This window comes from Pantherophis guttatus, chromosome 3 (genome assembly GCF_059756535.1).
Source record: "Pantherophis guttatus breed Tessera chromosome 3, ASM5975653v1, whole genome shotgun sequence".
NCBI lineage: Eukaryota > Metazoa > Chordata > Lepidosauria > Squamata > Colubridae > Pantherophis > Pantherophis guttatus.
This window is the reverse complement of record NC_142065.1, coordinates 108,161,308-108,176,333: the sequence shown is the minus strand read 5'-3', so window position 1 is coordinate 108,176,333 and position 15,026 is coordinate 108,161,308. Positions and strand designations below refer to the sequence as shown.

Below are 15,026 nucleotides of genomic sequence, written 5' to 3'. Positions count from 1 at the left end.
TATATATATATATATATATATATATATATATATATATATATATAATTTGATTTGTATACCGCCCTACTCCCGAAGGACTTAGGGCGGTGAACAGCCACAAGATAAAAACACATAAATACAAAATTTAAAAACAGAATAAAACCGAATTAAACAATTTGGCTGAAGACAGATTTAAAAACAACCCAATAAATTAAAAACAAATTAAAATTTGTGTTTTGAAAGGGAAAAAGGGAAAATATTAGGCCAGGCCAGCCTGATGGAATAAAAAGGTTTTAAGAGCGCGGCGGAAGGTGCGTAGATCCGGGATTCTCCGTATCTCCGGGGGAGCTCATTCCAGATAGTAGGTGCCCCCACAGAGAAGGCTCTTCCCCCTGGGGGCCGCCAGTCGACATTGTTTGGCCGACGGCACCTGGAGGAGCCCCTCTCTATGACAGCGTACCGGCCGGTGGGAGGCTACTGGTAGCAGCAGGCGGTCTCGTAGATAACCAGGTCCTAAGCCATGGAGTGCTCTAAAGGTGGTAACCAAGACCTTGAAGCACACATGGAAGACCACCGGGAGCCAGTGCAGCTCACGCAGGAGAGGTGTTACATGGGAATGCCATGTCGCTCCCATAACCACCCGCGTGGCCGCAGTCTGCGCCACTTGGAGCCTCCAGGTGCTCCTCAAGGGGAGCCCCATGTAGAGAGCGTTGCAGTAGTCCAGGCGGGAAGTGACGATGGCATGAGTGACCGTGCGTAAAGAGTCCCAATCCAGAAAGGGACGCAACTGGCGAATCAGGCAAACCTGATGAAAAATTCTCCCAGTCACGGCCGTCAAATGCTCTTCTAAAGACAGCCGTGAATCCAGGACACCCAAGTTGTGAGCCCTCTCCATGGGGGCCAGCGATTCGCCCCCAATAGTCAGTGATGGCACCAACTGACTATATCGGGACGTCGGAAACCACAGCCACTCGGTCTTGGATGGGTTGAGCCTGAGCCTGTTTCTCCCATCCAGATCCGCACGGCCTCCAGGCACCGGGACATCACTTCAAGGGCATCGTTGGGGTGGTCCAGGGTGGAGATGTACAGCTGAGTATCATCAGCGTACTGATGGTACTTCACCCCGAAACCACGGGTGATCTCGCCCAGCAGCTTTACATAAATGTTGAACAGAAGGGGCGAGAGGACCGACCCTTGTGGCACGCCACATATGAGGCGCCTCAGGGTCAACCTCTGCCCCCCTGCCAACACAGACTGCAACCGGTTGGAGAGAAAGAAGGAGAACCACTGCAATACAGTGCTCCCCACCCCTAACTCTTTCAACCGGTGCAGCATGATACCATGGTCGATGGTATCAAAAGCCACTGAGAGATCTAATAGGACCAGGACAGAGGAGCAACCTCTGTCCCGAGCCCTCCAGAGATCATCAACCAACGCAACCAATGCCGTTTCCGTGCTGTACCCAGGCCTGAAGCCCGACTGGAATGGATCCAGATATGTCGTTTCATCCAGGTGCTGGGGGAGCTGTCGCGCAACCACACTCTCAACAACCTTCGCCACAAAGCGAAGGTTGGAGACCGGACGATAATTAGACAACACTGCCGGGTCCAGGGAAGGCTTTTGAGGAGAGGCTTCACCACCACCTCTTTCAAGGCGGCAGGGAAGTCACCCTCACCCAATGAAGCATTTATAATCCCCTGGAGCCAGCCTCGCGTCACCTCCCGAGAAGCCAGCTTGATCTTCAGATATTTTGATATTCTTGATATTCAGATTGATCTGCTTTTTTTCTTTATCTTAATATAAAAATATTCTTGATATATTATTTTTCTTCTTTAAGATTCATAGGCATATATCATTCATTAAGTTTGTTGAATCAGATTTATAACCTGCAGCCAGGTGTAGGAATATCCAGTTTTGTGAATCTTATTGAGGAATATCAAATTTCATATAAAATTACCATGGTCTTAAATTTTCCCAAAGTAGGAGATATCACTTAGTTGAGAATAAGGCATAAGCTCTGGTTTCATGAACAGAATGTTCTTGTGTCAATCTTGCCCTCTCTAATTACTTGCCTGGTTTTCTTAAGAAACCGTTAGTAAAAAGTGAGTTAATCAATATTATAAAAAACCCCAACCCCTTCCTCCCTGTCATTTTTCTATCAAAATCCCTTGCAGATGGTATTAATCTCACATAGTGTAATGACAGGAAATGGCATATTTGTGCAGATGGTTGTTGATGGAAAATAGCACCCTCCAAGACTTTATATATATGTGTGTGTGTTTATCTTTGAGTCACTTTTGACTTGTGACTACATGGACAAATAATTGCATTTTCTAAGCAACATTTTCCACAACTGGTTTGCCTTCCCTTTTTCCTAAGGCTAAGAGAATGGCTGGCTCCAATTCTCCAACTGGCTCCATGCCTACAGCAGAACTCAAATGCATGGTCTCCTGGTCTCTAGCCCAGTGCCTCTGAATCATACACCACCCTGGGCTCCAGAAAAGTCTTAAAGATCCCTGTTTTATGGGGGAAAATAGCTGGTATCCACTAATGTATAGACAGTAGGAAATATACTTATTGGCCTTTGTTAAAAATTAGTTTTCTTAAAATAGTAATCTGTCTAGAGTTGTTGGGAGTAGGACAGCCTATAAATTAAATAAATAAATATATATTTAAAAATCCTGATGATTACTGGATGGCTGCAAACAGAATTTTCTCTAACTCTTTGCAGCCATCTCATAGCCCTAATTCCATGATAAATATATTATTACCTAAAAAAAAAAAAGATTCCAGTATAAATAACTGCATGGCAAACATATAATCTATTCTGGATCTCAGTCCCCTGCTTCCAGGTGCCTGAGATTACTGGAAACCACACCGTTTATATTTGTTATGTGTAATAACTATGTAATTAATTTCTTTCCTGGAGGACGTGGCATTAATGGTGAAGCCGAAGACAAAATAAGAGAGATGCAGAACTATAAACATTAACACTGAATTGGTTGATGTTCTAGATTCTAGAAGAATAGCACTGTATTATTACAATAGAGTTCTGAGTACACTCCAAAGGCAATGTGCATCCTTTATATGCCGTTTGTATTTTCAATCAAAAGTTAAATGTGACCAGCATCATAGTATGACTAAAATTACTGAATTTATTTTGGGGATCGCAATAGTTGAATAGGATTTGTTTAAATGGATGTTGGCTGTTTCAGGCACTTGAAATTACAGTTTTAATAAATAATAGTTATTTTAGGGCACTTGTAATTGTTATCTCATTTGATCTCTTAAAACGATTCCTACTGAACCCAACTGAAAGTCCATCTGTCACAGGGCTCTGCTTCTGGTAGCACTTGGCTCGTGGTTTCTAGAAAACTACGATCTGGGCAGGAATTCTCATTTCTGCTATTTATCTCAGCAGTCTGGCACTGAGAAGGACACTTCTGAATCTGTAGTACCGTTCACTACAGTTATTAATGGACTTACCCTTCATGCAATTCTACAGAATGGAATTTCAAGCTATTCAAGACACTAGCCAGCTACTGTATCTTTTTGCAGGAAATTCTATACATGTGAGAAATATTTTGTTTCTTCTGCTCTAACTGAATCTGAAGGCAATTTTACTGGATCAAATCACTCCAGTCTATACCATTCTAGAATGTATGGGCTATGTTGAATATTTTAGAGCACAGTTTAGAAGTTTTGATATCATTCCTGTTAGTTTTAGTTAGCATGCATAATGGCAAGGGATTGTTAGAGTTGTAATCTGAAAGATTTGGAAGATGGCTAGTTGGTTATCCTTAAATTGGAGCAGGATTCCTCTGTGTAAAAAATTAGGTTGAGCTCCATTTTTCATGCCACATGTAGCTTGGTTTTTAAGCATTAACTTCCAGGCAGCTATGGAGAGAGTTTTGGGCTGGATCCAGCGGTCAGACAGTAAATACTGTAAAATAAGCAGCTCTTTGAGAAGTTCTTCTGGCAGCTCGGCTTACAAAAATAATGTCAGGTAGCTGAGCAAAGCTTTCTGAAATGCTTTGGCTAACCTCTTGCAAATCAGAAGCATTGGTAGTTTTCCATTTCTAAACTGGAGGAAGAGGCTGGGAAGGGATCTGTTCCACCGTGTTCCCAAGGCGCTGATCTGATCCCTGATCCCTGATCTGAGGGCTAAACAGAAAATACATAAAATGAATGTTGTGCTGCTCTTCTTTTGGATTTTATTTACCTTACTATAAGCTTAGCTGGCCATTCTTCATTCAGACTGCTAAATATGGTACAGGGAAAGTCTCATTCTTTCTCCTTTGCCACAGTTCATTGTCTGGAATAACAGAAAACCCACTGTACTTACTAAGAGTTTACAACGAAGCCCTGATTTTTGTATCTGATACATACCTATCGTGTTCTATGATAGTCAAAAGGTGGAATGACATATGCAAAAGGTCCTGAGTTGATCCTTGCCCAATTAGAAACACTTACCCTTTCCCAGTGTCTACAGGAGGGTGTCAATAGACGTGCATTTGATTTATTCCAAAAGAGGTAGGTGTTTGTTTGTTTGTTTTTTGTTGATGAGAATCTGTTGAAATAATATAACCAAATGGCTTCAGGAGGCACTGCTTCAAAAATGATTCCTTTGGAGATAAACCTGAAAATTAGCTGTTACTGGAATAGAGTGATTATTTTTGAAATGCTAAAAGGACTTTGCTGTCTTACTTCCACTTCCCCAATTCAGGTTTTTCCTTCCTTCATCACATCTCCATACAGTTTTGTTCCTCTGTTTCTCTTCTTTTTGCCCCAAGCAATACCTGGTCTGGTGTGTACAAAACAATAAACTGTGAGTTTTTGAACAAGACATAATGGGCTAAAACAGTTAAACTACACGATGTTTTTATATTATATGTGAATTAGACCAAGTATATTGAATACTTTGGGTATTCTGAAGGGTAGTATAAATCTTCATTCTCCACTGTTTCTAGAGTACATTTATGCTGGTAAGGATATTTTTTAGTCACACATTTATGTTTGGATGTTGATCTTTTTCAAAATTGTATGAATAACACAACCTATAAAAACAAATTATAATCTTAAAGCCTATTTATAGCCAGTAATACCATATTTTTATTTCATGAAATTATTCAGCAAAGAGTGAACCTGGCATTATGATGCAATAATTACAATATATCATGTTATATAATAATATCCTTCTTGTGTATTAAGATAATAGCTGCCACCTGGACTTGCTATTGTGTCATTATGTAGTTGACAGTCACTAAAGACAAGGCCTTCCAGTTCCTCCCCGCCCCCCTGCCCCCCATTGGTTGGCTGCATTACTTTTTTAATGGTAATTTAATGGTAATTTGTTTTCTCTAGGTTTGAAGTTACAGAATTTATTCATTTATAGATTTTGTTTTATCTGTAAAAAAATAGAAAGATAGAGTTATTTGTTTAAATGATTTCTAGAGTTGGCCATCTCACAGCAATGACTCTGGGGGTGTGCAAGATTAACTCTACACTCACCCACCCATATTTTAAAGTAGTTTTTAAAGGGCTTTCACTTCTAGGAAGGGCTCTGAGCCTGACATCCGGAAGGCCTTTCTAAATCAGAGCTGCCCAGATGGCAGCCAATTGACAGGCCCACAGCAATTCTTTACTCCAATTTCATACAGGGCAAGAAAATAAGTACCATATATAAGTCATCATAAGGCATTGTGCTTCTGGAGAAGAGTTTCCATAGTTGTTTTAGCCCTCGTCTTCATCTTCTGTCTGCCAAGATGAAATGCTAGTTGAGATATTCCTTAAATTGAAAATGCAATCTGTGCTTTGGAGAGGGAAATAATACAGAATTGTGAAAGCAGAGAGCAGTGGAGCAACCTCTAACATGGCTGAGGCAGCATCATACTGATACTGCCACCATTTAAGTATCAGACGCTTCATGCTGAGAAATTGTGAAGTAGTTTCTTTCATATGCTCTCTGTTCAATCTTTCTTCATCTTCCAAAGTTCTTCCACTTACTATAACAATTAGTGTTCTCCTCTCTGGCTCCAAGCTAACCAATATTTGCTTGTCCTTTCCACCAATATAATATGTCCCCATTTTGTAAGTAAAGAAATAAAAAAATAAATAACTTGCTAGTGTGCTTGTTTCACTAATCCCATTCCATGGTCCACTGCCCAGAATCATTGGTATATAAATTTAATAAATTATTGTTATGATGATGATGCATTAATCTAAATGTACTTGTTACATTTCCCTAGCAGTTTGAAGTCTGTTCTGAGGGGCTGCTATGAGAGGTGATAGTATAGTAGTATTCAAAAAATTATAAATGAATTAAAAGTCTAAAAAGCCATTCTAAGAATTATGTAGTATGGCAGAAACTTGCATTCAAAAAGCCTTTCCAAATTCTATAATCATAGTAACATGCAATGAAGCAGTCAGTTTGTGTGTATGTGGAATTAAATTATTCATCAATATTGTAGTTTTTGTTTTGCCTTCAATTAACAGGAAAAAGGAAAAGAAAAGGAAAAATATCATTATATAATGACATCTCATACATATAGTGTATATGGATATATAGAATTTTACTAAAAGGATTTGATTTGTCATAAGAACAAGCTTTGGTTCAATTTAGCTCAAATTAGTATAAATAAAAGTGGTGACAATAGCTTATCCAAAACAATAATTTGCAATTAAATTTGGCTTGTATTGTGTTATGTTCTTTCAGAAAATTATTATATATTCAAGGGACATTGAAGTTTGTAGCTCACCACTATACATATATAATGTAAGTCATAGGATAACTCATAAAATGAAATCTTCCATTTTGTATCTTGGAAATTGTGAAATAATGGCTCTTTCAAAACAGAGTAGTCAACTTCTCAAAAAGCAAAATAAAGTTGTTTGGAAGAATAAGTAAATTTTTAAATGGTCTCTCATTCATTTCTTTAAATATCAGTATTTTACATCCTTTCTTGCAAAATCCATCTTTCTGCTTTCTGCTTCTAAGTGGATGAAAATAATTGATGAGATTATTTCATTATTAGGCAGTTGCTTTTCTTTCTCCAGAGGAGCTAGTACTCAAGTCTCAGAGAGATTTTTCGAGTAAGATGGCTGGTTTATTTTAGAAACTTCAGAATAGTTTCCCAAAGAAAACTCCAGGAGGTCAGTTAGGTACCACTGCAACTTTCTACAGGGCAGCCTGAGCTCTGATCCATTGCAACTAGGCATGCTGTTTGATATATGGGCACAGGCCAAAATGCATGGAAGAAGTGAGCTTCTTGGAAGTGTTGTTCAGAACAATTGAGAGCAGAAACTGGATAAGTCCTACCAGGTTCTGTTGTAGAAATAAGATTTCAATATGAAAATATATCTGGCAAATGATGGAGACATCTAAAATGTTGATTATGGCACAGGTGAAAAATAGAACTAAGATAGAGTGATCTGTTTTTCCAGTTAGCACATTTTCAGAAAGCAAGATCATTGCAAAGAATTCCATTTTTAGCCTTGATTTTTACATCAGCATGTCTTGGTTTTTCCCCTGCATATAACTTTTAAGCATTGCCCTCTGTCCATTTAATAGGAGAGAATTTTTCCTACTTTTATTTAATTTTTATTAGAAAAAACAAAAAAAATCACAAAAGAATACATCTCAAGATATTGAACAAAATTAATCTTATTCATTCACATTTAAATCAATGCATTTTTTCAAAAAGTGGGGGTGGGGGGAGGAAATTGTGGATATAACGATAAGAAATATGTTAACATTTCCCCTGGAAGAATGTCTCTGTTCCAATGTGTAGATTGTTTTATTCATTATTATTATGTAGCCCACTGAAAAGGTTCAATAAAAATATTTTTTATTGTAATTATTATAATAATAATAATAATAATAATTATTATTATTATTATTTTAGTGTATTGATCTTTATAAAATTAAAGGATGAACCAATAAAATGTCAAAATTAATTTAGATTAAAACAAATTTAAAAAAAAATCGCTGAAAATGATAAAGCTCAGTTCTGAAAGAATAGCAAATAATGCTGTCCAAATACAGCAGTAATTCAGAGTGAACAGTTAGGAAGATCACCTCCAAAGGTTATCATTTTCAGTCTTAACTTCTGTTCAATACTTAATTGTATTAAGAATTGCATTTTTAAAACTTTGCTGGTATTGTTTCTAAACCATACAGCTCTCTTGTTCCCCAAATAGGTGCCCTAAATGAAAGTTGTTTTAAAACAATATTTTTATGAACATTCAATTACAACAGGTACCCTAGGAAAAAAATAATGTAATATTTGCATTTGAAGTTTGCATGTCCCTAAAAATAACCCACTTAGAGTGCAATGTTCAGTTACTACTGTATTAGCTTAAATAGTTTCACTAAATATTTATATTCCTGTACTCACTGCATCATATGTAAATCTGTCATCTAAACTTTTCTTAAGCTTAGGAAACACTAAACCTTTTCATAATTAACAGATAAACAACTGTCTAAACAATAACTGAAAATTGTTACAGTCTTCCAAGGTTCAACAGAAATGAATTCATCTATGGAAGTAAGACAATTTGCATATTTAGAATTAGCTGAATAAAAATACTTTCAAAAAGGTGAAAAAGTATGGGGGGATTATATTCAGTCTTCCTGAATGACAGAACCGTCTTTATCTAATTCCAAATGCAATACCACATGCAGTGTTTTAATCAGAAGATGAATGAGTTTAACAGTATTACACTACGTTTAGCTGAAACTTGTTAAATAAAGATTACTTTTAAATAAGTAAAAGCAACATTAGATCTCCTCCTACTCTTTTACAGCATGCATATTTCTCTTGCTGAATATGCAAATGAAATTTGCAGCTGGTTTTTAACAAGTCCAAAGTGCTTTCGCTGATAGTTTTTAAGCATTATTTATTTCATGTAAGTTTTGGATGAATAAAATTTTATTTTATTATTCATAAGTAATGTGAACTTATGCACGGTATCTTAAAATTTGAAGCTGTATTAAGCAATAATTATTTCTGTATATATTGTATATTGCACAGCAAGGTAAATGAAAATATTTAGAGTATGGTTTCTCAAAATTATGCCAACAAATCAGTGGAATACATGGAATGCAAAGAAGGGAGAACTCAGAAATTAAATCTTTACCTATATTGTTTTTAAGTGTGTTTTTCCCTTTTTTTCTTTTTCTTCTATTTTAAATACCACAGTCGAGATATGGTCTCTTAACTCACACATTTATACTTTTTATCATTATTATTGTAGAATCTGTTATATTGAGTAATAATTGATAGCCTCAGTAATTATCTGTTCATAGATAATATTTTTCTTGAAAATATATCTTTTTTAAATTAACAGGTTTACAATAAGACTAAATAAAAAAGCAATCACACTACATCAAATTAAACATTGATGTACCTTTTAAAAGATGGAAATGAATATATAATTCTATATTTGTACATATATATGTGTATTATTGGTAAATAAAGTTTTTTTTAACAGAAAGAAAGAAGGAAGAAAGAGTTACAGAATAGAATAATAACAGAGTTGGAAGGGACCTAGTAGGTGATGTAGTCCAACCCCTGCTCAAGCAGGAGACCCTATCCCATTTCTGACAAGTGGCTGTCCAGTCTCTTCTTGAAAGCTTCCAGTGATGAAGCTCCCACAACTTCTGAAGGCAAGATGTTCCATTGGTTGATTGCTCTCACTGTCAGAAAATTTCCCTTTATTTCTAGGTTGAATCTCTCCTTGATCACTTTCCATCCATTGTTCCTTATATGGTATTCGAGTGCTTTGGAAAATACATTGACCCTCCTCCTCTCTGTGACAGCCCTTCAAATATTGGAACACTGCTATTACGTCACTCCTGGTCCTTCTCTTCACTAAACTAGTCATACCCAGTTCTTGCAACCATTTTTCATATATTTTAGCCTCCAGCCCCCTAAACATTTTTATTGCTCTTCTCTGCACTTTTTCTAGAGTCTCAACATCTTTTTTATAGTCTGGTGACCAAAACTGGATGCAGTATTCTAGGTGTGGTCTTACTAAGGCTTCATAAAGTAGTATTAGTACCTCATGTGATCTTGATTCAATCCTTCTATTAATGCAAGTTAACAGGATTGCATTGGCTTTTTTGGCTGTTGCTGCACACTGCTGGCTCATATTTAATTGATTGTCCACTAAGACTCTAAGATCCCTCTCACAGTTACTGCTATTAAGCCAGGTTTCATTTAATCTATATGTGTATTTTTGGTTTTTCTTGCCTAAGTGTAAGACTTTACTTTTCTCTACATTGAATTTCATTTTGTAAAAAGGGAAGGAAGGAGAAAGAAAGAAAGAAAAAAAAAGAAAGAAAGAAAGAAAGAAAGAAAGAAAGAAAGGGAAAGAAAGAAACTATATTAGCTATGAACTTTTTGACTTAATATAAAAAAACAAACATTTCTTTAAAAAAGTCATTTCCGAGTAAATATGAGCAAATCCTGGATTTTGCATGACTCTTCATGCTGAGAAGACTTGACTAGCAGGAATTCAATTTTTGTTTCAGAAAAGAGCATCTCCTGTGTAATCTCATTATACAAAGACAGAATGGATGAAAACCAAATTGGGTCTTTGTAATCCATCCAAAATTGTTAGGAAGGTGGACATAGCTCCTAGATATTTGCTGATTTGCTGATTAGAACCAAGTCAACACTGATAGAGCATTCTCCTCAATAGAGCAAAACTACAGTCTCCCCTAAGAGGCTGGCTTCCCCTTTTCCCCTGCATTCTATAAAGCCAAGTATAAGTAAATGTTCAGAACAGTAGAAGAAAGAACAAGATGTCATGTCTATGAACATCAAAATACAAGGCCCAAAGTATCTCTTCCGACTATCTACCCCTCTGCAAAAGATATGTGCTAAAACCCAAAAAGGAGGCCATAAATAACTAGGTTAGCTATATTGATAATATTCATTTTATTTCCAATTGTGAATTGTGAATGTAATTGTTGCTTCCTGTTGTTGTTTTTTATATTTCCGTTTTCTGAATAAATTTCTTTACATAGCTAAAATATGATGTGACTAATTTTATGAGGCAATTTCTTATTAAAACTTTCCTATTTGAAGATTGCACAACTTTAAAACCACCACTAAGCAAGAAATTGCTGAATTCACATACATCAAAAGGTTTCAGGTCATCTCAGAAAACACAATGAGTTGTTAACACATTACAATTGTTACATGAAAAGGTACTTGCAATTTGTCTTGCATATAATTTGCTTAACCAACATATCTTCCCTTCCCTTCCCCACCATCCCAATTTAAATACTACATCAGTTTAGCCACTTTATACATCTGATGGTGAGCTGCAGTTTACAAAAGCACATGCCTTTAAATAGAAAGCGTTAATCAGAAAAGATGCTGTCTCCTGATTTTTGCCACCTTATACCAACTTGGCTGTGCTTTTATAATTGCTACGCTTTGTACTCAAGATTGGCTCAATAAGTGTTACTAAGTTCTGCATTTTGGGCAGCAAGATCCTGTTCTGTCCCCAACCACACGCATACACACCAACAGACGTTCAAGAGTTAAAGACCAAACCAGTCAGCAAAATCCTTTTCCTTATGATAACGGAATTTGGCAACAACCTAGTGGCTTCCTGCCAAGAGTTTATTATTTACGAAGAGGAGAGATAACTTCTCCCCACTCCTGGTACATCAAAAGAAACAGTTCAATAATTATGGGGTCAATCAAGTCCAGAGATAATCCACCAAAGTCTATAGCAAAAAGTCTGGCAATGCAGAATGGCGTGGAAGCTTTCAGCTTTGTTCGTCACAAGGTTTGACTGGCCACCATGCTCCCTTTTATATCCTGTGGGGTGTGGTCCAGTGACTCAGCCTAATCTCGGGCACGCCTTTTCTTCTGTTGCGCGCGCTTATCTCTGCGACGCTGGCATGGATCCAGCCAAGACTCATTACCCTCATCATTGTCCATCTGTGGCTGCGTGGACGTGCTTGGCCCCGGCCCTATCTCTTGCCCTTCGGCGGACACCGAAGGCATTGCCAGAGAGGAGGGTCCTGGAGAGGGAGGCCTTGCCAACTCCTCTCCTTCACTCTCGGAGTCCTCTCCTGCCGATGACACAGGCTCAGGTAACGGAGCCATAACAGATCCCCAAACCTTTTCCTTTCTGTTTACTGAAAGCTGAGCAGAGCTGTTCTGGGTAAAGGGGCCAACTTTCCTCCATCCCCAGCTATACTGAGGTTAAAAGTCTGGCCTTACTGGTAACAGCCTATCAAAAACCTTTTATTGGGAATTTTCTGGAAGAAGAAAAGGGGGTCTGCCAGGGAGGTTTAAATTCTCACTACTCATTTATAAGTGAATGATATATCTTTCTATCCTCTTCCTATCTCTTCTTCTGCAGCTATTTGTCGCTACCCCTTAGGTATGTCAGGTGGGCACATCCCTGATGAAGACATTTCTGCTTCAAGCCAATGGTCGGAATCCACAGCAGCCAAGTATGGAAGGTAAGAAGGATAGGAACCTGGGTGTCTTAGCCAGCTAGACTGATGTACCAGATTGCCTGAGGCTATAAATGTTTTTAGTTAATTCAGAAGTTTTACAATATAGTATCCAGATAAGTAGTTTAGGGTTAGGTTTAGAGTTATGATAAGAAATTAGCATGGCTAGGCTGATGACTACAGTATCCATGGCTTAGCCCCCTCAACAAATATATAAAATTTTTAAAAAATTTCAAATTATCTTTTGCTTTAATTTTTGGATATTGTAAATAAAAATCTGGCCCTTGATTATCAGCTTCATTATGAATGAAGGAGTTTTGTTTTCTGAGCTACAAAAGAAGTATTTGTAGTTTTGGGATGCCTTAGTCCTCTTTTCACACTTTCCCTATCGATGCTGGGCATGAACATGAAACAATGTGGCCTTAGATACATTTTGGGGAACCTGACAAACCCTGTGTCCTAGTTGACTTTATTTTGTTTAAGTACTTTCAGGAACAAATAAAATGGAAGCAAACATGATACAATAGAAAGCACCAATTTCAACATATAGTTAACATTTCATACTTCATCAGTTTCAGTTTCATATTGCGTACTTAGATCTGGGCCTTCACGTGTTGTTTTAGAGATTTCAGTTAATTAAGTTTAAGAGCCTAAAAAAGTCATTATGCTGTCTACTGAGTTGTTTGCATTTTGCTGCAATTAGCTGGAATAAGTTGAAAATCATTCAGTACAAGCATTTGGACAACATACAATAACTGGACCTCATGATATCCTTGCAGTTCTAGACTTGTCAGTTGATCTCACATTTCAAACTAGGGTTTTAGTTCCCAGTCTTGTGTTTATCTTGTCATGTTCCTTCCATTAACATCATTGCCATGAATTCATGCTCAATGGGAATTGAGAAGCTTGGGTCATATGGATGTGCCGGGGACACAAAAGCACTGAAAAAAGAAGTTCTGGGCCTGCTCTTCAGATAATGAGGCAACAACATAGTACAACATAGTTGGTAATGCATAGAGGCTTGAAAGATAAAGATATAGCTTTGGGATGATGGACAAGAACAGCCATTTTTTCCCCCTTTGCTTTTCCTTAGACTAGGATCAGAAGATGGTGATGGTGCATGGTGCCCTGAAGTCCCTGTGGAGCCCGATGATCTCAAAGAGTTCCTGGAGGTTGATTTACATGAGTTGCATTTTATCACCTTAGTAGGGACACAAGGCCGACATGCAGGAGGCCATGGCAATGAATTTGCTCCAATGTACAAAATTAATTACAGCCGGGATGGCACTCGCTGGATTTCTTGGCAAAACAGGCATGGAAGGCAGGTAAGAAAGGAAGAAAAGGGGATTGTGATGTTATTGTAATTGTCCATTATTAAGCATGAAACATCTGGTTGTATTTAAAGACTGAACTGTTTTTAGGCTTTATTTATTTATTTTCTGTCTCTAAATGGGAGGCAACCTATCTAATTCTGAAGACTAAAGAAGGCAGAGCTACTGCCAGCATAAAATGTATATTAGCTGTTATCAAATAGTTTCTGTTAAACATAGCTGTGATTTTCAAGAAATATTAACAATTGATGAACTTGGATGAAATGTTTAAACATTTTGTTTCTGAATGCAGAATGTCCATGATTTTCACTGTGAGTTCCACAATAGAAACTCTGGACTGATCTGTGATCACTATTAACGGAAAGTAACTGTGAGCAGCTGTTTGAGTTAGCTCTATAAAGGACAGGCTTAAAGAATGTATGATGGTGCTTAACTAGTGTGTCCAAAATTTATGCCAAGTGTTCATGGCATAACTGATGTTTTTAATCCTTGGGTTGAAGAAGTGAACACTTACTTTGATCTCATGTTGAACTTTCATCAGTGAGGGGGAGATGTCTTTAGAGGGGATTCAAAAAAATCAAGGTGGTGTCATGGGCAGAAGGAATAACTTTGAGGTATAGGAAGAGTAGCAATCAAGACAAGGTCCACTTTTTCCTACCCTGGACTCAATTAAAAGAAATAAAGACTAAAGAATGAATGAATGAATAAAATCTGAGTCCAGAGCAGAAATGTAAACTGAAAGAGCATCTCAGGCAAGATATTTCCTAATTTTCACCCAGATAAACAGAGGGAGGGAGTAAGTACATTCAGACTTGCGATAACAATAACGTTATAATAAAAGTAGGATTAGCATGTATAACTTTAGTTCCCTAGACTGGTCTACCTCAAAGGGCTAACAGATGGTAACCACAACCAGGTAATGAAAGTTCTGCCCTGTTTGCACAGGGAAAAAGGCAAGGTACCATCTTGATTTTTCTCTCTCTCTTTCATACCCACAACCAACACACACACACACACACACACACACACACACACACACACACACCATTTGCAGACATTTCTGCCATCCCCACCTTAGAGTAGAAAGGGAGCCTGGTTGGCTCCAAATATTACCGGTAATTCATATAATATGATTGTGGTGACTTGCTTGTTTCTTTTTGTGGTTAGTAGTCTGTTTTATTCACACTCAACTGTTATTATTCCAGCAGTGGGAACTGTAGATCTGCAAAAGG

At 37.5% G+C, this 15,026-nt stretch overlaps 1 protein-coding gene across 2 annotated transcripts in view; it reads left to right on the top strand.

The window, feature by feature from the left end:
• Positions 1 to 15,026, top strand: part of DDR2 (discoidin domain receptor tyrosine kinase 2) — a 68,514-nt gene that overhangs the window by 9,649 nt on the left and 43,839 nt on the right. For both annotated transcript variants that reach the window (XM_034409809.3, XM_034409808.3), the window contains 2 exons: positions 12,367 to 12,469; positions 13,557 to 13,788. In XM_034409809.3, the coding sequence (XP_034265700.2) occupies positions 12,367 to 12,469; positions 13,557 to 13,788 (335 nt within the window). The remainder of the gene's footprint in view (positions 1 to 12,366; positions 12,470 to 13,556; positions 13,789 to 15,026) is intronic.